We start from the raw sequence: 27633 nt of genomic DNA on the forward strand, positions 1-27633 counted from the left end.
ACATATTCCATCTTAAATTTACAATAGAAGTTTTACTGTTTTTTCTTTCTTTAATTAAAAGCTTTTCTTGTTTAAGAACCTGATTGTTTTTTTATTCTGGTGAGACCCCAGGGGTCTCTGGTGTTTTTTTTATTCTGGTGAGACCGCTGGGTCCCACCAGGGAATTGGTGGGGAGAAAGGAGGGACGGGGGAGAGAAAGGTTATTTTCTCTCTGTGTTAGGATTACTGCCTCTCTCAGGGAGAGTCTGGGAGGGGAAGAGAGAAGGAGGGGGGAAGGTGCATTTTCCTCTCTGTTTCAAGATTCAAGGAGTTTGAATCACAGTGATCTTCCAGGGTAACCCAGGGAGGGGAAGCCTGGGAGAGGCAACGGTGGGGGAAAGGGTTTACTTTCCTTGTGTTAAGATCCAGAGGGACTGGGTCTTGGGGGTCCCCGGGCAAGGTTTGGGGGGGACCAGAGTGTACCAGGCACTGGAATTCCTGGTTGGTGGCAGCGCTACAAGTTCTAAGCTGGTGATTGAGCTTAGAGGAATTCATGCTGGTACCCCATCTTTTGGACGTTAAGGTTTAGCGTGGGGGATTATACCATGACAGGCAGTGAAACCACTATAAAAGGAATATTAGCCAAGCTCCTGCAGCAACAGCATAAAACCCCTCCCAAATCTGACGTGAGAAAATGACCTGATGTGAGTTTAGTGACAGAGGTGAAAGTTTATCATAACCTTTGTTACAGTTGTACTGGACAGAGCAGAAACGTGGGAGCTGACAAACATAGGTCTCGATCCTGCAAACACTTGTGCACGTTTTAAACATGAGCAGTCCCATTGGGAAGTGCATCATGGATAGATTTATTGGAAGTTATCTCAAGAAGACAAGTGGGAGTGAGGTGATCTAGAGGAATGACTCATAAGAAGATATGGGGAGTTAAGCACAGTTACAGAAGTTCAGTGAGCTGGCCAATCCACCAGGTGGGCGGGTTACAGCTGGAGCATAAGATCAGATAAAATAACAGGAAGAGTTGAGTGATGGCAATCAGAGGGAGGTAGACCACCAGGAAAACTGAAATGTGAAATGGAATGGTCCTGTAACAATGTTGAGCAAGGAATGAGATTGGAGCAAAAGGGGACAGAAAATGCAATGAATGAAATTGCTCAGATCTCTGCTTCAGAACTGAAGTTACGTATATTACTCCTCAGTACTCGTGTTGGGATTATGTTCCAGGTTATTTGCCTTACAAAATAACCAAGTTCAAAAAGTACATGCCACCAAGCACTAGAAAAAATAATGGTTATAGGTTAGATATGCTGAAAAGAGTAGCTTGGAAATAAACTAATACAGAGAACATGTGTAACTAAATATATGAACTAATAAGATTAGAACAATCACAGTAAGAGAGTGAGGCACAGTTGCAAACATAAATGTGTGGGCATATACCACAATCTTCCAAACTAACTCTGTGATTACTAAAACAACTCCCTTTAACTCAACCACAAAAATCTGTACATTATCCATGGTTCTCACACAAAAATGATTTGCATACAAACTTTTACAAATTTGGCCCACTGTGACCAAACTTTATTACCCATTTCATGGAGCTGTGACAAAAGTCTAAGAACCAAACAACTTGGGGATCACAGAGGCTATTATGTTTATTGTGCCGAACAGACTGTGATAATCCATTAATGGATCATTTTCAACAAGCAAGCGATTCAAAGTACAATCATAGACAGCAATTCTACATGAAGAACAAAGCAAAAAAGGAACAGGAAAACAGTAACCTGCAGTTAAACATCTTGAAACTTGTTTCCTGCAAACATACCTATCTTGCAGAAATGGTAGAAATGTGTAATGTCCAGTTTTATTTACTAGTGACCAATGACAGCAAAGAACAGTCCTATAAAATTTATCTCCCACAAAAATAAACTATATATATAAAAAATTTTATGATGTTCTCACTGTTTCAATGGCCACGAGCAGTTTTCAGTCTGAAAAATGAGGTATAGGAGGCCCTAAGAGGTAGTAATGTGTTTTGATTGTACTACAATATATAGACAATATAAGATGAACTTGATCAGAGCTGTAAGTCCCTCGGAGCTTGATCCACACGCATCAACTACTTCTGTTTCATCTGTTGAACACTGTGTTTTGAAAAAACAAAACAAAATGCATTTGCTGAACATGAAATTGTTAGGACCTGATCCAGCGTCCTTCGAAGTCAACTGGAGTCCTTCCATTGACTTCAATGGGCAATGGATGCAGTCTTTAATGAGCTATAGAATGGATATGATTAGCCCTCGTTTAGTTAATATTAACATATCTAGTTTTAATACTCTGATCAGCTCTTTCTTGGCAATCCCCAAGAATGAGCCCTCTGCAGTCTTTTGAGGAGATCCTTGTTTCTTGATATCACGTCTTTGAAGAAGCCAGTAAGTAGTTATCTTTAGTTGCATTTGACTCAGTACTAAAGCCAAACTGATAGAAGCCTTCCTGAGAAACTACCCCCGGCCCAGTTAATAATACAATGTCACAAAGCAGATGTACTGACTAGGAGAGAGAGAGCGAGAGGGGGAGAGAGAGAGAGGAATAAAAAACTCTACATAAGAAGCATTTAAAATAAATCAGGTTTGAAACATTAAAAAAATCACATTTGTGTAAAATACATGAAAATACTTGTCAAGTATTTCCTTACAATCTACTAATTTTTTTTAAAAAAAAAACACATATTTGTGATTGCATTATGCAAAAGCTGAGCTTGTTGCTTCCCACCTACAAAGCTTCAAGTTTCTTTGAAGGTTTTTTTTGTTTTTAATATGAAAGTAATTTAATATGTGTTCATTTCCAGCAAAGGTCTTTTACAACAAAGTTTTGAATTAGGGATTAGTTGCAGTCCTGTTTCAAACATCTCAAACTAATGCTGAAAGTAACAAGTTCATTCCATTTAAAGTCCGGAGGTAGGTCTTTGTCAATCGATTAGTCCATTTCTTTAAACAATTCATTTGAGGTACAAACTTGGACAGTAATATTTAAACATTACAACTAATGTTTTTCTATGTTATGTAGTGTCATTGAAAATTATCCTTACAAACCTATGAGTATTCAGTACAAAAATATATTCAAGTTAACAGTACATTACACAGAAATCTAGCAGAGAATAGGAATAAGTACATTAAAAAAAAGAAACATACATAGTCATGCTGAAACACATTAAAAATATTGCGTCATTAAGTGTTGAAGAAAAAAATAAGGAGAAAATAGAGATATTCATGATTATCTACCCAATAATAATTTCCTGCATTGTATGTGTATAGCAGCATGTATTTATCAGGCTGTTGAGTTAATTGTAAAAATCAGAGGTAGTATTGAATAGTGGGGTAATATTGCATCTGTTGCTAAAAGTGCTGTTTTGAGTGGAAAAGATGGAGAAATGTCACTGGAGTAAAACTGCCCAGCGAACCATCCTATGTCAAAGTATATTGCTTAAAGTAATACACAAGCTCACTTGAGGTACATGATGTTGATTCTTACATCAAAACTGGTGAGTAATGAGAAGAGATTCATTCCCTTTGAAATATTGATACATGATGGGTAAAATTAGGTGAGGTCAAACAAAACATTTTTTTTCTTGGTTCAGATAAGTTCCTGATTCGTTCTGGGATACCTTTTCATGATTTTTATCTCCGAAACCACTGTAATTGATAAATCTATGTCTTTATATGGCTTGAGAGTGTTTTGGTGTTAGTCACCTCTAGTTTTGTAAAAAATGTCTGGCTCTGCGGAAAGCTGAGTCTACCTGAATTTCTAGTTTTCTGAAGATGAGTGCTGTGAGTTTAATTTATTACTACTTCTGCTGATATGTTTGTATCTGTAAGTATACAACGTATCTTTGTCATCCCTTTTTAAAAATGAAAGTACCTATTTTTCCTTTCTTTTGATTATCAGCTGAATTAAGTGAAAAATCAGCTCTCAATTCTTCCTGAAATAACAGTAAGGTTTTAAAAAAATCAAGTACAAATCTACAAGGTTACAAAAAAAGAGTAGTATCTATCCCTTATCTTTGGTGTTCTAAACAGGGAGTTTACTAAGCTAGGGAGTGGGTTCTCGGAGGTGTTGTAAGGCCAATGATGTTACACACCAAGCCTTTCCTATTTCAATGCCCATTATAATTATGTTACAAGTCTCTTGTTTATATGCAGTGCAGTAAATGACTTAAATCTGATTCAAAGCTTTCCTGACCCAGTCACCCTTACTTAGCAGCTCAAACAAACTATTAGTAGGTTAAGAAAAAAGAAAACAGTAATTAAAAGTTTCATCGGTAATCTGTGTCCCCTTTGTGTTACAGCAGTTTTTCACTAAACCTGGGACTGTGAAGGGATTACAAAGAAGGTGATTAATATAGTCTTTTTTAAGGTTATGTGATTTTTTTTCCCCCCAGGCATAAGTGGAAACACCATGGCATAGAAAATAAGTGGTCAAGGCAGCGTCTTCTCCCTTCAAAAGACCCAACTGCTGATGAGGTAGAAATCGAATGGTGTGGTTTCCTAGTCTTCCTCTGCAGATTCTTGTGAGGACGTCTCTTCAGTTTCTTCAGTCTCTTCCTGGAATACACAAAATAAATAATTACCATTGTGTCTATGCCTTTCATTTACAAAGGCAGACATGGTTGCCACTGAGGACTTCTGCATAAATTATAATTACTTCCTAAGCTGAATGAACACTCTTTATAACCTTTACATTATTTCAAGGGTCCTCTTCCATGATACCTCCATACCCATGTAAATTAGAACATAAGAATGTAAGAATGGCCCTAGAAGGTCAGACCAAAGGTCCATCTAGCCCAGTATCCTGTTTTCCAACAGTGGCCAATGCCAGGTGCCCCAGAGGGAATGAACAGAACAGGTAATCAACATGTGATCCATCCCATTGCCCATTCCCAGCTTCTGGCAAACAGAGGCGAGGGACACCATCCTTGCCCATCCTGGCTAATAGCCATTGATGGACCTATTCTCCATGAACTTATCTAGTTCTTTTTTGAACCTTGTTATAGTCTTGGCTTTCACAACATCCTCTGGCAAAAAGTTCCATAGGCTGACTGTGTGTTGTGTGACGAAATACTTCCTTTTGTTTGTTTTAAACCTGCTGCCTATTAATTTCATTTGGTGACCCCCTAGTTCTAGTGTTATGAGAAACAGTAAACAACACTTCCTTATCTACTTTCTCTACACCAGTCACAATTTTATAGACCTTGCTCACATCCCCCCTTCGTCATTTCTTTTCCAAGCTGAAAAGTTTCTGTCTTATTAATTTTTCCTCATACGGAAGCCATTCCATACCCCTAACAATTTTTGTTGCCTTTTTCTGAACCATTTTCAATTCTAATATATATTTTTTGAGATAGGGTGACCACATCTGCACACAGTATTCAAGATGTGGGTGTACCATAGATTTATATAGAGGCAACATGATATTTTCTGTCCTATTATCTATCTCTTTCATAATTACTCCCAGCATTCTGTTCGCTTTTTTGACTGCCACTGCACATTGAGTGGATGTTTTCAGAGAACTATCCACAATGACTCCAAGATCTCTTTCCTGAGTAGTAACAGCAAATTTTAGACTCCATCATTTTATATCTAGTTGGGCTTATGCTTTCCAATGTGCATTCCTTTGCATTTATTAACATTAAATTTCATCTGCCATTTTTTTGCCCAGTCACCCAGTTTTGAGAGATCCTTTTGTAGCTCTTCGCAGTCTGCTTGGGTCTTAGCTATCTTTAGTAATTTTGTAAATTGGAAGGAAATGTTCTCTTCCAATGTCCAACTATGCCTGTCCAAACTGTGGCTCTGACCTCTTGCCACCAGATGGAATCCAGAAAGAAACCAAGAACTTGGGGACCTCAACCCTCTTGGAAAAGGTACTGACCTGGTTGACCACATCAATTTATTTTTAGTTGTCTTTCAGTCTGCCCACTTTTAATTCTTTATGACCTATGCTGCTTTTATGTTGACTTAAGAGAGGTGAGACTAAATAAATAGCTAGGAATTGGAGGAGGCTTTGAGTACAACCATAATGATCTTGTTTTGGGTTTGACATGGGGTGACTTTGATCAAGACATTTCTCATGCCAGAGGTACATTAAGTAGATGCAACCTTACTCATGTGTTTAAACTAGGAAAGAGGAGAGCATCATGTTCATTAACACCAGAATGCTCTTTTAGTTCTGATATCCTCAGACAGCATGAAGAAAAATATGAAAATATCTCTACTAAAAGTAGCAACTTCAACCTTGCAGTATTAGGTGGAGTTTCTTTCCTTAACCTGACATCTTTCAAAGATTAAGCAGAGAATTTGTTTGAGTAAATGTTTCTCAACTGTTGTTTAGAAGTTTAACCAAGTTCTGCTGAACCACTTAGTCTGAACACTAAAATACATGTAAAAACAACTCTGCGGCAAGATGCAGTGTCTGAAAGGTGGGCTAGCCACGAAAAGTAAATTTGACATATATCCTTGCAGGCCCCTCTCTTAAAAACAATTGCTCTCCTCTGCCCCATCCCTCTGGCCTTGATGTTTTCCTTCAGCAGGCCCAGCTCTGCTGTGCAATCCTCTTCACATGCTTATTTAATAAATGTGCAATACCTTTCAGGACATGGCTGGTAAACTGTAGACAATAAACATTTCTGATAAAAGGGCTGCTAGTGTGAGGTTGATTTTTATCAAATGCTGCACATCCTCTCCTAAGACAGCATGTGAAACAGATCTAGGAAGAATAGGTAAACATTTACCCCTACAGCAAAGTGAGACCTTTTAAGAATGACCAGCTTAAAACAGCTTATAACAGTCTTCATACTTTAATAGATTTGATTTTCCACATGGCTTCATTTTGTCTGGGTGGCTAACTGACACAATTTATAACTCTCTTCCTTTCCCAGGCCGCTACAGTACACCATTCAGTAAAGCATGCCTTAAAGCTCGTCTGCATTATATGACCAAACTTCCATTCATTAGTGTTTGAAACACCTCAGCTGTGAAGGGCTCCTAAATGCTACCATGTGTGACAGTGCTGCACAAGAGCAGCATCGAGAAAAAAAACATTGGGCTTTAATCATAGGCCACTGCTTACTGCAATCTCTTTTCAAAAGGTGCTCCTCCCCCCCCCCAAAAAAAAGGCTGAAAAAAGCTGTAAATCCAGGGAATAACCACAAGTACAAATGAATGGATGACAGCTTAAAAAATATAACCATAGCAGCATCAAGCCATGAGATTTCACACTGGTTTTGTTTAGTCTGCTTTGGGTTATGTGGGAAATGTGGAAAGCATGAAGCAAAAGCCCCCCTCCCTGCTAAACCATGGGCCTCAAATATTTAAGCCAGTAGGTTTATACCTCTTGACTAGGAAACAGGCCATGACCCTAGGGTACTCTCTGGAGTACTAGGCACAAAGAAAGATGTAGTATGATCAAAGCCATGGCCAGAAGAAAGAGAGCAAAGTCAAGTGTCAGCTGCCCTCTGACCTTGTCTTTTCAATTAGTATTTAAATTCCAGAAAGGCACTAAGCGAGCATGCAGATACACAGTTTTCTTCCTCACAATGACCCCTTTCCAGTGACATGGGAGGTATTTAGATTACTGCAATGAAAGTTGTCACTGAACAGCAAGTGCATGGGTGAATTTTAATCCCCCTCACCAACGTTCAGAATATTCAGGTACTGAACCAATCTTTTTAACACTTCATAAAATTCATAAATACATGATGTGTTTTCCCCACTCATTTCCCCATCTTGCAGAATGACATAGGGGGCTGTTGTAACAGTTCAGGCTAGAAGAAAATCAGTATCTGAAGCCATCTTTGTGCTGGCAAGTACTAGAAGTGGAAGAAGCTGTTTTAAAACATATTGCATTGACACTTTGCAAATTCAGAGGCTCATCAAGATCATGACGAGCAACCGCTTTGCTCAAAGCTGTCAGTGACTATTCAGCTGAAAATGATGACTTTGGATTCTGTTTTCTTTACTTAACATAACATACATAGATTTTTTTTTAAAATGCTGCTTTCTACTGACTTTGAAGTTGTGTTAGCTTTGACATTTAATTAGTAATGGTATGAGGAGCAGCCTGGAAACCTCCAATGATTTTTAAGGCTATGTAGAGGGCAGCAGTGAGTTGCCTGAACTTTCTAGAAGCCCATTTCACATACCCAACAATTAAGCTACTACTCCTGGGGGAATTCTGTGCCAAAAAAATTAAAAATTCTGCACACAATATTTTAAATTTCTGCAAAATTCTGCCAATTTTATTTGTCAAAATAACACTATATAACCATGCCATTTTCAATTATTTTGGTAATTTATTTCAAAACACCTGTCAGCAAATATGTCTGTAACAATACAGACACAAACAGAAATTCCCCTAGAAGGAGAGAGTTAAAGAAACCCCCATGACAAACCAGTTCCTGTTTCTCTGCCCCCTCCTCTCCAGAGCCCGTCTGGGGGGGCTAGACAACCACAATCCCTCCCCCCCTGAGCCCAACTGTAGCCCCCCCCCAGCCCAGATACTCACATCCCCTCCCCCCAGAGCCCAACTGCAGGGCCCTTCCTAGCCCAGACACCCATCTCCTACCACTCAGAGCCCAGCCGTGGGCCCCCCAGAGCCCAGATACCTACACACCTTCCCCCCACAGAGCCTAGCTGTGAGGCTCACCCTTGCCCAGATATCCACTCCTCCCTCCCCTCTGAGCCCAGCTGTGAGGTGCCCCCAGCCCAGATATCTGTCCCCTCTACTGCTCAGAGCCCAGCCATGCCCCCCGCCCAGATATCCGCATCCCCTACCCTCCCAGAGCCAAGTCATGCCCCCCGCAAGCCCAGACACCCACCTCCCTATCCCTCATAACCCAGGGATCCAGAGGGAGAAACAGCCCAATGCTGGGTCTGCATTGCGCAGTGGTGCAGCATTCCCCCAGGAGTACAGCTACAGGACCACTTGCATCATTTTATGATTGGCTAGTTGGGAGAATACTGCAACCTTAACTGGTTCTTTCTAAGAGCAGGTGGACTTCTGACCACACTATCAGAAAGGAAGAGTGGGGGGTTACTGGCAGCAGTCTCTGGAGAAGGTGTTTGTGGAAATAAGTGTTTCACAGCCAGCCTTGGAGAGCTGAAGAGACATCTTCATTGCCAAAGGGTATGTTTTAGTGCCAGCATTGCAACCTCTTTTAATGTTATCAAAAGGCTTGCGATATTTAATAGTTTTCTTAAAGTTCCAGCAAGAGATTGCATGAGAATCTTAGCTATTTTTTTTTAAAGAAAGATTCTAGCCCTCATGATTGTGGTAAAAGGTTTGAAAATGTGATCCAAGGGCACCTTAAAGCTGAAACCCCAGAAATCAAGTAAATAGGACACCTTATTTATTTATTTATTTAAATCTCATGATTTTAAGACAATCTCATAATTTTGGGACTTGATTCATGATTTTTGAATGTTTGAGGTTGGCAATGCACTGGATCATTTTGGTTTGGAAGAAGAGCTTTTCAAGAAGAAAAGCAGAACTGGAAAAGTTGTTACTCTGCTAAGGGGAGTGGAATATTGACTTGCAGACTGACAATTGTCTTGTGTGAAGCCTGGTTGAATTCCTTCTATGCAGACACTAAGACCAGAACACTTCGTTTAGGAGTGACAGTAGAAGAAAGATATTTGTAAGTAGCCTAGCCAGTAGTTATTATTTACTGGCTGTTTGGTATTGTACAAAACACAGAAGATGACAGGCTTTCTGATTTGGAGTGCTTACCACCTAAACAGAGACAGAACAAAAATTAGGTGTGACAGATATGGCAATTTCCTGCAGTATCTTTGGAGGACCGTACTGTCTTAAGCTTATGTATCATTGTGGGCCAGGGATTGCATGTAACTCCAGGGGTCAGGGTGACCATAGCTCCTCCAGGACCTAAGAACAGTGGGGGAAAATTCCCTCAGGCTGTAACTCCTGTAGAGCAGTACCACTGTCTGGAGAGATTTGCATATACTACTTCAAACTAGATTCTCCAGAGACCAACAGACAAAGAAAGGACTTCTGGATAAATAGCCTGAGTTTAAATTGACTCAAGGCCTTCTTTCTGATCTAGCAAACAGACAGGATCTTTTGTCCAAGTGGGGCCCCCATCCTTCCTGTGAAAGGCTGGAAAGGCCTATCAAGGTTCTAAAATACTCTGGTAAGTGTTTAGCCTGCATATAGGAACTTTTATTGTTTGCTATGTGGCTTCTCTGTAATGCATTCACCTTAAGAATAAACGTGCTTGCTTAGAAAGAGCTGAGTGGTAACTTGTGACTGGTGGCTGTTCATCGCCTTTGAAGAGAAAGCAAAGGACAGACAGTGGTGTCCCTAGCCTCTGTTTGTCAGCGGATGGAGATGGATGGCAGGAGAGAGATCACTTGATCATTGTCTGTTAGGTTCACTCCCTCTGGGGCACTTGGCATTGGCCACTGTCAGTAAACAGATATTGGGCTAGATGGACCTTTCGTCTGACCTGGTACGGCCATTCTTATGTTCTTATGTACAGTGGCCTCTTTACAATGTCTGGAGCATTGGGCTATTACAGTGTAGGCAGGGAACTGTGCAGCCCGGAAGAACCCTGGTCAGGAGGCAAAGAGATGCATGTCTCTGCCCATGAGAAGTGATAACTGAGGAGCCAGGAGACTAGAGTGGGTGCCCTTGACAGACCACAGAGGGGAATACAGGTGAAGTTGCCTTGAACTGGAAGATCCAGAGGAAGTAAAGTAGTAAATCATCTTTTTGTGTGGAGACAGCACTTTGACAGAGGTGGATTAATGGTTATAGGTTCCATGGAAGAAGAGCGCTTTAAACAGAAATTTGAAAGGAGGGCAGGTGCACTATATACTAGCATTGGGAGACACTTCCTGGTGTTGAAGTTGGCAGAAGTGGTTAAATTTATCAGAATGTTATAACACAATGATTCTCAACCTCTCTCATGCCATGGCTTTATGTTACCATAGAAAAAGTATCCTCCCAGCCTGCTCCTGTGTAGCCACAGAATATCAGGGTTGGAAGGGACCTCAGGAAGTAATCTAGTCCAACCCCAGGCTCAAAGCAGGACCATTCCCCAGGCAGATTTTCACCCCAGTTCCCTAAATGGTCCCCCTCAAGAATTGAGCTTACAACACTGGTTTTAGCAGGCCAATGCTTAAACCACTGAGCTATCCCTCCCCCGCCTGAAAAGGTGAGGTGGTCAGGATTTTCTGAAACCTGTTTGCTACCCTGCTAGGGTTGCTTTTCTGATGGTGTGCAAACTTGTGCTGTTATACAGTATTCAGGAAACTAGAGCCCACTGATGTCAGTGGGACTATTCCCATGTTTAAAGCGAAGCAGGTGCCTAAGTACTTTGCTCAGTTCCTTGCAGGACTGAGCCACTAGAGAGGAAGACATCACAGTCTTATGCAGTGCCTTCATGAGAGGATAATGTATTTTACACAGACCTACTGACTTGTATCTGGTGTTGCTGCATGCAATAGGACCAGGCACCGAGACAAAGCTTCAAACCAAAGAGAAGGATACTGTGTGATGGAGCAGGGAAACAGTCCCAACATTTAGGAGAAACAGGATGCTGGAATGAAAGGTTTTGTGGGTTCAGATGAACTCTGACCGAACTCAGCAGAGACACACATAATCTCAAGCATGAAGGGACAGTCACTGGGTGGGCATCAGAGATCCTGATCACTCAACACCAGTGCTAGATCCACCTACGGACATGCCACAAAATCAAGAACAAAACCACAGATCATGGAAATGGTGCAATCAGCTAAGCAATCAATTGGAAGGCTGCCTGGCTATCCTTAATTCAGGTAGTTCTTAGCTTCTGAATGCTTGATTTTGCAACCTTAACTCTTTTAATGCAGTTATCTTAGCTGTAAAAGAAAGGCATTGTTTGAGTTAACTCGATTGTTCTGTAATCCAGTTTTTGCATTTATATGAAAAAATTGCTTTCTTTGTAACTGCTGCTGTTGTAGGCAATTAAAGGAGGACTGATGGGAAGTGGGAGAACTACAAAATGCCTCTCAACCCTCTCATGTATGGACTTAATTGTGACATAGAGTAAGGGGTGGTGTCTAGCTGCACCATCTCAATGGGAGCACTGAGGGACATTTTTCAGATGCTCTTAGGCACATAGAAGCTGAACAACTGCTACCACATCACTTTCTGTGGTGCATCTTATTGTCTCCTTGTGTGGCTGGCCAGATCAGCCGGCTGATGTGTAGGGGCAGGCCGGGGCATGCCTGTGCATGCTTCTTGTTCCTAAGTGGTGCTGTGTGCCCTCAGGGAAGTAGGGACGAGCATTCCTAATGCTTCTCAGAGTGTAGGGGCTGCAGTTCTGCCTCGTTCTCTTGCAAGCTGCTGCAATAAAAGCATGAAACACAGGAATTCTGGCAAGGGACTGCACTTTATTTCCTAGCTCCATTCACATGACATAGGTTGGGGCATCAAAAGGTTAACATCCCCCCCACATCATGTGGCAGGAGCTAATATCCCTGACTCCAGTGGCTACTGTTATATCTCCCTTCCTTCCCATCCCCCATTTTTTTTTGTTTTGAAAATCAAATGCATATAAACTGTCATATCAATAAAAATAACAACCACAAACTAATCCAACTACTTAATAAAAGTTAGAAGTAGAAACAGCTAGGATGGCGCTCAGGGTACAGCTGCCCATAGGCACCCTATCAGAACCTCAATGCCTTTTTGATCACAAAGTTAGCCACTTCTTGTTCTCAAAACACTTCCTTTTGCAGTGGCCTAATCAGCTGCTGAGGTGGATCTGATTCCTGGTGTCTTTGTTTGCTGCTCCTCATGTTTGCTATTGTGAATAACCATGTGAGCATGTGTTGCTTTTGTCAGTACTGTCAGTAGCATTTTGAGTGTTCTCAAGACCAACTAGTCCGTGTATTCCTTGGTCTCCTTTGGATGTCGTCAGTTCCTCTTTCAAGCCTGACCCTCAGGGTAATTATGACATAAAACTTAGGTGATGAATCTAACATTCTCTCCCACTTGCAACAGGGAATAACTGCGTGGCATTTTTGCCATAGTATTTCTTCTGTTTTAGTTTCCTAGTGTAAAATTCTTTTGTCACCACTTCAAGGTTAATTATCTTTGGCTCAAGAAGCTTGTTGGATGTTCGCACTAAGATTTTGGCAATATTCTAGCAATGCTAAGTAGTGATCCCTTGAATCTGCCGAGGCTTTCTTTAAAAATCAAATGATTTTATTTATACAGCTTTCTCTTACTGTGCCTTGTAAGGCCACGATGGGGAGTGCTTAAACTGATATGCCAAAGAGAATTGCAGAAATGACCAGCTTATGAACTGTGTACCATTGTCTGTTGCTAACTCCTCTGGAATTCCATGGAGAGCAAAGCAGGATTGTAACAGGAACCACTGGAGACTGTTGCTACTGTTACAGCTGCAGAAGGCGAGTAGAGGCTAAATGTGCACCCAGGTAAGGTCAGCGCTGTAGCTGGTAAGAATTTTAGCTTGAACCAAGTCTAGTTTGTTAAGTTTTGGCACTAGGAAGTGGTTTATCTTTATTTCTCTTGTAAACATTTCTGCTTTAATGCCTTGTACTTGTACTCACTTGAAGCCTATCTCTTTGTAGTTAAATACATTTGTTTTATTCTTTAATCAAAACTGATCCAGTGTTTTGGTTAAACAGGGCTCTGGGGTAACTCCATTTGAAGTAAAAACAGTTGGATATTGTTCCCTTACAGGCGCAATGGACCTCCAATATGTGGACTGTCCAGGAGAGAGCTGGACAGTGCAGAACACATGTTTTGGGGGAGAATTTGGGACTGGGAGTGTGGTGTGGTCAACCTGCACGTCGTAACCAGAGCTGCTGGTATCAGTGTTCCTGGAAGGCTGCAGTTACACACACACATTCAGGGTGTGACCTGCACGTTGGTTGGCTGTTTGTGAGGGGCTCAGGTTGGGAGCTACAGCACCAAAGCACTGTGAGGCACCCCAGGTTGCAGGGCAGGTGGTGACACAGCCCCTGACTGGTTGGCACTGCATCTCAGAATGGGACACTTACTCTGCTTATAGTCCCAGTGAAGTCAGTGATGTTACTTAATAGCAGAGTAAGGCTCTAGTAAATGTGAGTAAGAGTGACAAAATCTGGATCCAAGGCCAATATTTTAAAGGTATTTAGGCATCACTCCACTCAGTGTTGCAAGTGACTTACACACTTAGGAACCTGCGTATCACTGAAAGTCAATGAGACTTAGGCTCCTACGTATCTCAGTCGCTTTTGAAAATGAGACAGCCATCTAAGTCACTCAGGCCTTGTGACACTGAGTGGAGTGATGCCTGAATACCTTTAAAAATATGGACTCACCTGATTGGAACTACAGTAAAAGCTGTCAGCTGGCAAAATTGAGCACTTCTTATAACGGATCAGAGGACTTTTTGCACAGAGCAGAGTTCAAGCATATATTCTGTATAGCATTTACACTGGGGACAAATCCTGCCTACAGAAATCTTGGGGGGGCTGTACAAACTCAGATAAAGAGATACACCTTGCCCTGGAGAGTTCACATGCTAAAAGACACAACCAGGTCACCTAGGAGTGAAATAAAATATTAAAGAAAGTAAGGAGGCATTCCTAATGCAGATTGGTTGAATCAGTAGTGTGACCTTATACAACCTTGTGGCAGACTGGCAAATCCCAAGGTTTGGAAACAGCTTTTACAAATTGTCATTTAGACTATAAGCCCGTTAAGTTAAGGACTATAATTTACTATATGTTTTCACAGCACACAGTATAATGAGGCCATGACCTGGATGGGGTTGAGGTGCTAAAAACAATATAAATAGAACAACTGATAATAATAAATTAACAAGCACATAGCTCTGAGGTCAGTAATTCCTAGTATTTAGGCCTGTGCACTACACGGACAAATTACAGGCCTTGGTATAAACTCTTCCTCCCGATGGTAGAAAAGATTATCAGTACCAGATAAATGTTCCTGTCAATGCAGGTGGAAATGATATAATCTATAATACCATTGAAGAGCTCCTAAAGACTCATGCATGAAACAGCATACATTTCTGTGCATCCCACCTGTTTAATTACAGTCAGTGTTACAGCAATGATTTTGTTTTTGGTAGGCGTGAGATGTCAGAATATGAAAGAACAGGGAGACGACAATCCAAATAAAGGTGTGGATTGAAATCCATATGACCTGTTTTAGCCAAGCCTAACATCATGATCTCCTATCTCACTGAAGTGAGAGTCTCCTTAGGGCATGTCTACACTGCAATTAAAAACCCACAGTGGGTTCATGGCAGCTGACTTGGGCTTAAGGGCTCGGGCTAAGGGGCTGTTTAATTGCAGTGTAGACGTTCGGGCTTGTGCTGCAGCCCGAGGTCTGAGATCCTTCCTCCCTGCAGGATCCTAGAGCCCAGGCTGCAGTCTAAGCCCAAATGTCTACACCTCAATTAAACAGCCCCTTAGCCCAAGTCAACTAGCACACGTCAGCCACGGGTTTTCAATTGCTGTGTAGACATATCCTTAGTGTGTGTTGTAGAATAGGAAAGAAGAGGCACCAATCAGATATCTGGGGGGCCTCCTGTTATAAAAAGACATAAAAAGCTGAGGAAAGAGTTTTGTCCTTTTAATTCCTCAAAAGAGTAATTGCTTGTTGCAGGCTGATAAGGAATGCCCAATGACACTGAAATCCTAACCATAACCTCTTACAACAGCATTGTAATTAATTTACAGACAGGTGGCAACAATGATTTTTCTGAGTAGCCAAATTGATATTATATATATTATTAATAACTAGCATTTGAAACACAGCTGAAAGGTTTTGCCAAGTGCTAAAACTTGGTTAGACCTCAAAGCTCCTGCTTTGAAGTAATAAGAAAGAGATTGAAAAACTGTAGCCAAGAGCTGCACACACCTCATTAGGGCCAAGCAATGTGGGAAGGCCAACCTGCAGCTTCCTGCTCAAGCGTGCTTATCCATTGGAAAGGGGCTTCAGGAAGGTAAGATAAAAGAGCCTTTCAAAGTGGAAGTGCACAGTGACATTTTTATGAGTGCTAGTCATGAAGGCTTCTAAACACTGAACAACTCAGCCATTTACATAACCTACTTCACAAAGAAAACGACGGCTGCTACAAGGAGCATAACAAGCCCATTCTTTGAGGGAGGGGGAAGGTTGAGTTGGAGAACTTTGTTTTTATTATTGCTGTTTCTAAATCTCACTGATTTGCTCTTCATTTGTTTTCACTCATGAAAGGAAAAGTTTAACAAATATGGCTCTACCTTACCCCCCAAGAGTGCTCAGAAAAGCTCCCAGAATAAGAAACATATTTCTGAAAGAAAGCTGGGTCCTCTGACTTGGTTCAACAAAGTTCATGCGAGACCTTGCGGTGTAATATATCTACATGATTTGGCTCTTAAATAAATAAATAAACCAACAAAATCAATGAAAGAAGAAAACACTAAAGGCTAAAAGCCTTGTAAAATCGCTTTTAAAATGTCTGAACAGTTTAATCTGAGATTTTACCACACAGACACTGGTGAGGCTGTGCGCTGGCAGCAAAGCAGAGTATTTAACTTCGAGAGCCTAAGTGCTGGGTTTAATTTTCAGTTTCAGACTAAACAGAGGGTCTGCAGTTAAAGGCAGGGCAACGAGGACTCCTGAGTGAAATGGGGTAATGGAAATGGTTTCCTTGCAAGCTTTAGTGATTGTGTAATCATGGAGCACCTCCTTGTGCATGCAAAAGAACACAAAAATCAGAGAACTTTGTGTAGGCTTTAATAAGAACCCCTGTTTTCCCTCTCTTTTTTACTGCAAAAAATTTTGTTGCTATTTTATTATAATATGCTGCGGACTAAAAATATATCCCTAATTTAAGCCATTTTGCCAATAAATCTACAAATACCTGGTAATCCAAAAAGGGTAGTTATGGTTTAATGACATACTCTTCTTGTCATCTTAATATGTTCAACTCCTAAGGGATTTAGAGCCATGCATTTAAAGATTTTTCAACTTCTTGAATATCTCTGAGCAGTCTGGTGGAAAAGGCAATAAAGTATGGACCTCTTCATCATGGCACATGAACCAACTTTTTGAGTTCCATCTGCTAAGTGATTCATATTACCACAGAACTGAGACTTTTCTTTTTCTACATTGGATAGTTTGATTTAAAAATACATTGGGGCTGTCTCATTTAATGGATGGTGATTATTTCCTTTTGACTAGAGAACTTTATGGTAGTTTTTTTTTTTTAATGGAACATGTCTAAACCCTATAATCTAATAGAAAAAAGCACCTGATGGAAACCTATGCACAAAATACTTTTTCTTTGAAGACAAAGAAAGATTTATGGAAGTTTATAGGTCAGTGTTCAACTGTTTTCCTCTTCCTAAATGTAAAAAAAATTGAACTAAAATAAATTACAGTTAATGCCTCATTATATAACATTCTTCTTTGGAAGACTTTGTTAAAGTGAAGAGGAGGCGGCCTAAAATACTCTATCTGTCCCTGTGTTGTTCTGATTTCAGTTTCCAGATTTCGTCTCAAAACAGCCATGGGAAATAGGGAGGAAAAAACCTATTCACTATCCTCACTGTAGATCCCTGGGTCCTAGAGCTCAGTGTTTCGTTCTGCCAGACTCCTTGTCTGGTTTCAATACAGTGCTCTCTTTCCCTCCCCACCCCCCCCATCCATCCTGTCTGTGAGATTAGTCATTGGTAACTCTGAGAGACATTATAAACTGCAATGTTGGAAACTAGAGATGAAAATTTAGGCAGAATTTGAGTGATTTGGTTTTTCTTTATTTCTCTCCTTTTTTGCCCCATGGCTGTTGGGTGGCAGATAATCTTCAAAACCAGAGTTCAGAGATCAGAATCAAACTACTTCAGCAGCTCGCTGACCAAAAATTCAGCAAGTTTAGGAATGATAGTTTTCCCTTCACTTCATCAGATGTCAAGATTCTCAAATGCTATAAACAGGGTTAAGATAAAGCAAGGGGTATCATGGCAAAACTCTAGTGGAGTTAAACAGAATCAGGGATCATTAAAAATAAAGTACAGATTGTGAGCAAAATTTTCAAAAGCGCCTAAATCCCATTTTCAGAAGTGCATAAGTAACCTGACTTTTCATGGGACCTAAGCTGCTTACACTTAGGTGCTTTTGAAAATATTACTGTGTGTCTATAACCACAGTAGTACCATAATATCAGTAATCACAGTAATTGTGTAGCCCATGATAATAGTGCTCTGACCTACTATTGCAACAGGATGCCTGCAGCCTCCAACCCTTTGCATGGGCCAGCACAGCACTGGGATAAGGGTGGCTTTTGAAACCTTCAAGTTAGAGCCAATAAACAAGCAAGATTGCTTACTACCAACATGCCAACATACTAACCGAGGCAGACACGGTGAGACTTCTATTCCAAATGATGTGGATTCAGCTGGAATTAAAAACATTTTTTAAACATGTGTGTGTTCTGTGATTTTGTAGGTTTGGATTTTCGTGGGGTTTTTAAAGTTTTTTTTTACTAAGGCCCAGTTAATGCACATGAGGGGGCACACTGGTATGCCTGCATGGTCTTAGCAAAGGTACTGGTATCATGCTCTGATTGGCTGCCCATATGTGGTAATGTCCGGAGACAGCAATCAGCACTGGTGTAGTGTGATATAACTGTGATTTCAAAGAAAACAATTCTATAACTGCCCATCATTAATATAGTAGCTGTATAATGCTTCCTACTCATATTCTAAGGGGTTTTTTGGTGTGTGTTTGTGTGATGGGGAAGGACTGGGGCTTATCACTTACTCTTCCAGGGACAGTTTTCATAGCGAGACTTTATAAAATGCCAGAAATACTGAGGAATCCTTAAAGAATAAAATATTTTTCTCCCAATCGTCTTCTCCCAGGAAGCATACATCAATAAATGATTATAGATTATTAGGGTTGGAAGGGACCTCAGGAGATCATCTAGTCCAATGCCCTGCTCAAAGCAGGACCAATCCCCAAATGGCCCCCTCAAGGATTGAATTCACAACCCTGGGTTTAGCAGGCCAATGCTCAAACCACTGAAGCACACAGCTATTTCTACTCACAAATTGTTTTTTTTTTCAGTTATGCTTGGTATGAAAGGACCATAATTGACAATAACAGGCAAAGACTATATTTAAGACAATGCCTTATATTCACTGGTTCATTTAGTCATTCTGTAGTTCCTATATTTTCCCAACATTTCTCATTCTATTTCTGCTACTTCATAACTAAATGTTTGTATGTATTATAGTACAACATGTGAAACCAGTCTGAAAAGACCAACGGGCTTGGAGATTTCAAGCACTGGGTAATAGATATCTTTGTATAGGAAATTAAACTGTGAATCAGTTTTGTCATCTGAGACGATGTGGTACAATTCTGAGAGAACAATCTGATGCATTAGTGCTTTATCTTCAACCCTTTCTGATGTAGTTGATGATCTGTTATGTCCTTGTATAATTTTAGTACATCCAAGCATTTAAAGACCTAATCCCAAACCCACAGAAGTCAACGGGAGTCTTTCCATTGACTTAACTAGCTTGGTGTTAGGATTTATGAACTTGATTGTAAAAGTTGCTAAATACTCATAACTCTATAGGTGTTCCATGAAACCCTGTCTCCTGGATCTAATAAATGTCTTTTTTTTGAAGTAACACTCCAACTCACATCACCTTCAATGATTAGTGTGATGGGATATACAGGCCACACACTGGCAAGGATGGGTTTATTGAGGGCCTGTGGACCAAACTGCCTCTTCCCCACCGCACCTGTAACATGTCAGGAGTGAAGAGGGATACCCAGCTTGATTTGAGGCTGACCAAGGAGGAAATTAGAGCTCTGCTTCTCTGTTGGTGAGAGAGGCCTGGTTTCAGCCAATAATCTGAGACCGCTTGCTGCCTGGACGAACCTCCTGGGGGATGGGACAACTGAGACCACTGACTGGCTGAATGAAGACAAGCCCTAAGCAGAAGGGTGGCATCCTGCCAAAGACTCTTTGGACAAACCTAGTTTTGAGTTCATAGTATTCCTTTAGTTTCTAACTTTATATCTTGGAAGGGGTGAGACTCAATTGTGCCTTGGCCAGAGAGCTAAAGTGCCACTGCACCAGACAGTGAGAGGTGGCAACCCATCGTTGAAGTCCCTACGACAGCCTGAGCAGTGTCCCATTGGGGCATCATGGAGAGAGGCCCGGTCACAACTGGTTTATTGATTATCTTTGTTGTTACAGGTATAAGACAAAGTCCAAGATTTTCTGGGAGTTCTTATTTTTTGATATCTTTCTGGAGACACCTTCAAGTGGTTTGAATTTAGAGAGTGGGTGCTCAAAATTTCTGGCAGTCAGGCTCCTTTAAGGTGTCTCAAGTTGGGCACCCAGAAATTATAGCACTCAAAGAATCACAGAAATGACATGCTGGAAGGGACCCCAGAAGGTAATCTAGTCCAGTGGTTCTCAACCAGGGGTCTGTGGCCCCCTGGGAGTCCATGATATGTGCTTGGTATGTAAACCTGGTGCTCCAAGCCCCTGGGGCTGAGGCTGGCCCCCGGCGCTCCCATGGCACAAGGCTCCCCTAAACTGCTGTGCCTTATCCAGAGTGGGGCAGTTCCGAGGAAGCTCCTTTCCCCAGTCCCTCTCAGGCCCAGCCCTCTGTCCAGGTCATAGGTGAGAAGCCAGAGGCATGCAGTGTGCGGAACCTGCTCCTCTGGCTCGTGGTGCCATGGAGTGGGCAGCCGTGGCATTCCACCGTCAGCTGCTGGGGCCTGGAGTTGCGTCTGCTCCTCATTTCCCAGCCCCTTTGACTGCTCACACAGCCGGTAAGAGCTGCCTGGGCAGGGTTGTGTCTTGCTGAGGTGAGTCAGGGAGTGGAGGTGGCACTTCATCCCTGGACCCTGCTATGGAGAGCTGTCCCAACAGATATTTGTCTAAGTTGTCTTAATGATATATCACTGCAGGAAATCTTGGCTAAATTATATGATATAAATAATGGCAAAACGTTTTATTTACTGGCAACGGTAATTGTTTTTTTAATAGATGCACCCCCCACACCATCATTCTCAATTATGTTGCCCAAATATACTTCAGACACCCTTTTTGCTGTGTCTACTGTTAGGGATATTTTGGGCCCTTTCAGCTCTGGGCTCAGTTCTTAACTCCATGTAGTTCATCCCCTAAGCATCTTTTGCCAAATATGCTTCTGTGGACTCCTAACTACAACATAAAACATAAAGATACTCTGCGCACAAGCACCATCTGCTCTTCTCTGCTGTTGAATAGCCAATGGGATGTAATGACCAATGCTGACTCAGGGAGGTGTAGCCTTTCCTTTCAGCACCAGTGGGAGCAAAAAGTCCTCTGAAGACTACTTCAGAGTAGGGTAAGACTATGAATCCACTGACTACTCCTTGGCATGTATCTAGCTATATTTATATTTATCTCCTAGCATCATAGTACCTAATGGAAGCAGGATGGAAAAGACCTCCCCAAAGACTTCAGTCCTTTGCAGGCACTCTACTTCAGAACACATCCGATTTGGTTCAGAACAAAACATCATGGAGGTGCATAACACACTCAGTGTCCTCTACACTGTCCAGATAGCATGAGAACTAATTAAACATAGTGCCCAATGGATAGCTTTGTAAAGGTATTTGGGCACCAAGATCAAAGGGAGTTAGGCACCTAAATACTTGTGAAAACCTGGCTCTGAATGCTTTACAACCATTGATCAAATCACTAGTGGGAGGGAGGCAAGCACTACCTTCCCCAGTTTTACAGATGGGGAGCAGATCCCCAGATCCCATAGGCAGCGGATAGAATAGACCTGAGGGGGCTAAGCCTCCCCTGTGGCACAGCCGCTGACCTGCTGCCTTTTACAGCGCGGATGACTGGGTTGTGGTGGCTCTGCCTGCACTCTGCCCCCAAAGTCCCCTCCCGCTTTTTGCCCTTGACCACCCACCTCTGCCTCTTCCCGTCCCTGCTCGCCACTCCGCTGAGGCACCTGCCAATTCTCATTGAGTCCCTCCTCTCCTGAGATGCCCACACCTCCTGCCGCTTGCTGAGTTCCTCCTCTCCTCCACCCCTCTCACCCAAGGTCTCCACCGTCTGCCGCTCGCTGGGTCCCTCCACCCCCCAATGCTCCCCCCCACTACTCAGGAGAAGGGGAGGGACTTAAAGAGTTGGGGAGGGCCACGGGGGATAGGAAGTGGAAGAGAGGAGGGACTTGGTGACTGGTGGGCAGGCAGGGGGGGACCTTCGGGTACGAGGCCTAGCATGAATGGGGCCTGGGGCAGAGTGTGGGTGGAACATGGGAAGGGCCTCAGGGGGAGGAGGCCGAGTGGGGGTGGGACCACGGTCTAGGCACTGAGGGAGTTTCCAGCACTAAGGCCAGCCTCCCCACGCACCGCCCATGCCAGATTCTCAAAGGTATTTAGGTGCCTAACTCTCACTGATTTCTGTAGACGTCAAGCACCTAAATACCTTGGAGAATGTGGGCCAGAGAGACTAAACACCAGATTTTTAAAGGTATTCAGCCATCTAAAGATGAAGACAGGTGCTTTGTAGGATATTCAAAAGCACCTGGATACCTAATTCCCATGGAACCACAAGGCGATCCTTCATTCCCCTTCATAGAGGGGAGCCAGCAGTGCAATGAATACTCCAGTCCTGAGGCTGTTCAACAGCCTAAGGAAGATATTTCCGTCCCTTCCACAGAAACTCCCCTCCAGAGCAGAGTCTGGTTTCTTGGGCTATGAACTTGAGGCAGGATTAGGGAAATTCTTTGAGGGAATGGGTCATGACGTATGCATGTATTTGTAATTCACTTTATAAAGACCTGCTGGGCATACTCTATATTCTTGATGAAATGGTGGAAATGCTAAGTAAACCCTTCAGTAGCTTTATCACACGTGTTTTCAATAGGTTTCATAAGGGAAAATATTCAAATCAGCCATGATCGACGCTAGTTCTTATAAAGGTGAATTTCATTGTAGAGAGCTATACTTGTGCTGGCTCATTGGTTGTCACCCTCTGCTTAACAGGTGTCTGCATTTCCAACCTGATGCAGCTATACAATTGGTAAGTGCTTTGTGATAAAAGGCACTATTTAAATGCAAAATAATAGAGTAATAACAATGCTTAGCGCTTGCCCAGTTACTTTTATCTTCAGATCGCCTTACAAACATGAACTTTGCTCTTCAGATTGGCCTTGTGATTTGGGACCTTTTTAAAGGTGATTAACCTCAACATGTTCTTTTTTAAAAGTAAATTTTCTCCCTTCCCTGCCTTCTTCTTGGCCACGTAAAATCTTGGCTTGTTTAACTTATTTGAAGAGGAGTTTCTGGGAAGCAGCAGTCTCAGAAATGTCACTCAATATAGTTACAAAATAAACAAAAATTACAAAAAATATTTAGAACCGAGGAAATCCAAATCTTAGACCAGTTTGGGAATCTACAAAGAGCCTAGGGCGCAGTAACATTCTTTAGATTCTGCTCAGAAGTGATGTCATATAAACAACAAGAAACTCCCTTCCAAAAAACATCTGATTTCCTCTTCTAACCCCTAGTTCTTTAATACAGTTTAGTTTATTGCTTCATCTGTTTACAAAATCAGTCACTAAACTGCCAATCATTACTTGTTTGTTTTTATTTTTTCTTTCTGAACAGACATCTTTTGGCGTGCTGTCAGAGCTCTCAAAAACTGTACTTGTGGGGGGTTTTTTCTTGCTCATCATAACAACCTTTGAGGCACCCTGTCATGGTAACATCCTACTGCCCAAAGAAGACTAGAGACAACTTCCTGTAGAAACCATACCCAACAATGCTATATCTTCATCATCTGAAGTGATAGGAGTTGCTTTGGAGTGAGTCTAAGGGCTTGTCTACATTATAGAGCCATGGCTGGCATAGCTATGGCAGTATAGCTATGCTAACAGAGCCCTCTAGTGTCGACGCAGTATAAGCCAACAAAAGGAGCTCTTCTGCCATCATAGCTACACCATTGTCTACTGGAATGATATCAGCTACGTCATATGCAGTGTTGACATTTCAGTCCCAGGATATTAGAGAGACAAGGCGGGTGAGGTAAGATCTTTTACTGGACCAACTCTCATCAACAGAAGTTGGTTCTATAAAAGATCTTACCTCACCCACTTTGTCTCTCTAATTAGCTATACTAACAGAAGCATTCTTCTGTTGGTATAGTTATGTCTACATCAGTGGTTTTGTTGGCATAGCTATGTTGACAAAGGAGTGTGATTATTTATTTTCAAAACTTTGTGGTGTAGACCAGGCTTAAACACTCAGCCTATGCTGCATTGTCCGGCGGGAAAGTGAGAGGTTGGGAATAGAAATCAAACTTGTCTCTCTCCTTTCACACTGGAGAGCAGTGCCACCTCCTAATTTTTTAACCTGATTCTGCAATTCAGCGGCTTGTTGTTACTCTAATTCAGGGTTCGGCAACCTTTGGCGCGCAGCCAATCAGGGTATTCCACTGGTGGGTCGCAAGACATTTTGTATATGTTGACCGTCCACAGGCACGGGCCCCCCGCAGCTCCCAGTGGCCGAGAATGGGAGCTGCCAGGGGCCGTGCCTGCAGACATTCAACGTAAACAAAATGTCTCGTGGGCTAACCTGATGGGCTGTGTGCCGAAGGTTGCTGACCCCTGCTCTAATTTTTATTTGTTTTATGCTCAACAATGTTTAGGGATATTTTAAATATAAACATTTGAGCTAGTCAAAACACAGAAAAACAGTTTCAAACTTGACCCATTTTCCATGAAAGTTTCTGTAAAATTTAAGATTTTTTTTTTTATCAAAATCATGTCCAAAACTGTTATAGAATATTTTTGTTCACAGAAAGCTGCATTTGGGGTAAGCAAAAATGTTTAATGATGATTTCAAACATAATTTAAATTTAAAAATTTGATTAAAATGTCACAAAACTTTCACAAAAAAACAGAAACATTTCAAAAATATCAACAATTTTTGGCAAAAGATTCCATTTTTTAAAAAAAGGCCAAATTGCTATGAACTTTTCGTGCAATTTTTTTTGACCAGCTCCAAAAACCATCCTTACCACTGCCCTTGAAGTCTCTGTGAACACAGCCAATATTTGCTTAAAATAAATAAACAAACAAACAAAAAGCAAGATAACCAAATGTTTTGGAAATCCTTTTGCAATGGCGCTTGTCACCCCTATACAATTACTTTCAGGTAACAACTATATGTGCTATTGGACAATAAAGCTTCCTGCCTCTTATGAATTGTAAACTTCCAATTCTCAGCCTCAATGAACATAGAATAACTACATTTATCCTTATGTGCTAAGGGACTGATTCAAAGCCCCTTGTAGTCAATGGGAAGATGAGTGAAGTCCAATGGACTTCAGTCCCTAGAGGATTAAATTTATGTGATACTGAATAACTGAGTCAATGAGCACTGAAGGCATGCCACTCCTTGCAAAGGGTAGGCAGCACTTCAGAGGTTCAAGTTGCTGGAGCAAAGTTTAGACCCCAATTCAGGAAAACACTTAACCATATGCTTAACTTTAATAATGACAGGGTTTCTTTCGTGAATGAGGACCTTAATTAGCAAGTAAGACACACAAAAAAATTACTGGATTTGCATTTGTACCTATTAAAAAAGAATGCTTTTCTTTTTTCCTTGTATTGTTGTTATCGTGTTCGTTTGCTTGGTGTTTTTTTTTTAATTTAAGCAATTTATTTACTATTAGGTAAAAAAAGTTACTTAACTGCTGGTAAAATATATTTGGACTCATGTTCTTTTTTCTGAATTCAGTTATGAGATCCAGAGACTCTAACATCTCTGATATTTAGGCTCCCCCCCATATGGATCATTAAACCGTTTCAAAAGCTTGTAGACTCAGACTATTTCTATTCTGCAGAAAAGATAAAAATAAAACCTGTCCTGTTCCCCAAAAAAACTCTGATAACCTTCATGATGTTTCCCTAAAAAATATCAATTTCTTTTGTATTACTTAAGAACGCAGCTAATCTATATGCCATCAGCTGAGGATCCAGCTGTTACAAATCACTTAAAAATGAGGAAAGTGGCTACTTAGTCCTTACTTAGTCACTTAAATGAGAATATGGTAGATCTTACTAGTAAGATCTGTTTGTTTGTTTTTTTCTGGTGACTAAAACCTATTTGAAGCAGATACCTGAGACTTCTCATCTTTTGCGATTTTTAGACACCTATCCTTCACAGAGACTTTAAATTTACTGATGGCTTGCAGTTAGGTTTTTCCAGTGCAAGTTCACCATGGTATGTGTGTGTGTTTCCCCACTGATACAAGTCACCTGGTGACCATCATGAATATATACAGATCATATGATTTACATGTTTGCATTGATTCTGTGGACATATCTCTTTCCAGTGGAACTTGATGTTGCATTTACCACCGGCAAGATGGGAAATCCTTTGGGTTCTGTGGATGTTTGACGATATCATAGGTGTTTACATGGCACTGTCATGGCCTTAAACTGGATAGCAGCTGTCCATAAAAGGAGATTTAGAGAATGCCTGAGACCTGGAGAATGCCTAAAACCTGGGACATGGTGACATTTACAGAACTGTTATGACTACAAGAAGAACTATCTGTTTTTGCTTCTGTGCCTTTTAAAATGCAAAACAATTAACAGTCGTTCCATCTGAGTTGGCAACAAGGGTAACAACTGGATGTAAACTAACACTAATCCAAAATCCTTGAGAATGAACATCTCCAGAAATTCAAACCACAGCATTCAATGATAAGTCTGATAAAGGGTTATGCTTCTTTTATTCAACCAAACTGTTGCAACATACTCACTATCACAAAGCAGTGCTTGAACATAACCTTTCAAAGCCCCGCTGATGAAGAAAAGATACGCTTCTAACTTAATCCAGACTGCCACATTGATATTTTGAAGGAAACAGATAGAAAAGGAAGAGATTCCTCTGAATGCAGTGTAAGATTTACATTATCCTCATGAACGTCCATGTAGTCCGCATGTTTATATAATTTATCACTATTTCCTCAGACAGCTCAGATTAGTAAACTCGCATGAGCTCATGTTCGTGTTGTTAATTCTGAGTCTGAACTCCTCTCCTTTAAAGGGAAATTCAGTAGTTTTATTGATTTTTTTTTAGAAACTGGACTCCTACACATGCTTTGGAGAGCTTATATCTTTTTACCATTAGAACTTTCTGTTTCTATTCCTAATTCAGGTTATTTTACAGCAATACATTCAAACCATAAGAAAGTCTAGTAAAAGTACTATTCCTTCAAAAAAAGCAGACCTATCTCAAGAAGAGTTCTGTACCCTTAGCAGTCCACCTGTATTCATCAAAGCACTAAGCACACGTGTAAGTACTTTTCTGAATATGGATGGACTTAAGCCAATATGTAAATGCTTGGCTGAAATGGGGCCTATATATTATACTGAAAAATATTTAGTGGACAAGTTGGGTTTATTTTCTTGTGTGGTTTTAACTGATGATTTAAATGATCAGTGCATTTTTCCATTTATTAAGTACTAATTACATTACTTACAACAAACATTGCTAATTTACGTGCTCAAGAACCAA

The 27633-nt window shown here is 41.2% G+C and overlaps 1 protein-coding gene across 1 annotated transcript in view; it reads right to left on the bottom strand.

Annotated features, from left to right (window-relative positions):
• Nucleotides 1-1697: 1697 nt before the first annotated feature.
• Nucleotides 1698-27633, bottom strand: part of HMGA2 (high mobility group AT-hook 2) — a 183872-nt gene continuing 157936 nt past the window's right edge. The window contains exon 5 of the mRNA XM_030548809.1: nucleotides 1698-4592. Coding sequence (XP_030404669.1) covers nucleotides 4536-4592 — 57 coding nt within the window. The 3' untranslated portion in view covers nucleotides 1698-4535. The remainder of the gene's footprint in view (nucleotides 4593-27633) is intronic.

This window comes from Gopherus evgoodei, chromosome 1 (genome assembly GCF_007399415.2).
Source record: "Gopherus evgoodei ecotype Sinaloan lineage chromosome 1, rGopEvg1_v1.p, whole genome shotgun sequence".
Taxonomy (NCBI): domain Eukaryota; kingdom Metazoa; phylum Chordata; order Testudines; family Testudinidae; genus Gopherus; species Gopherus evgoodei.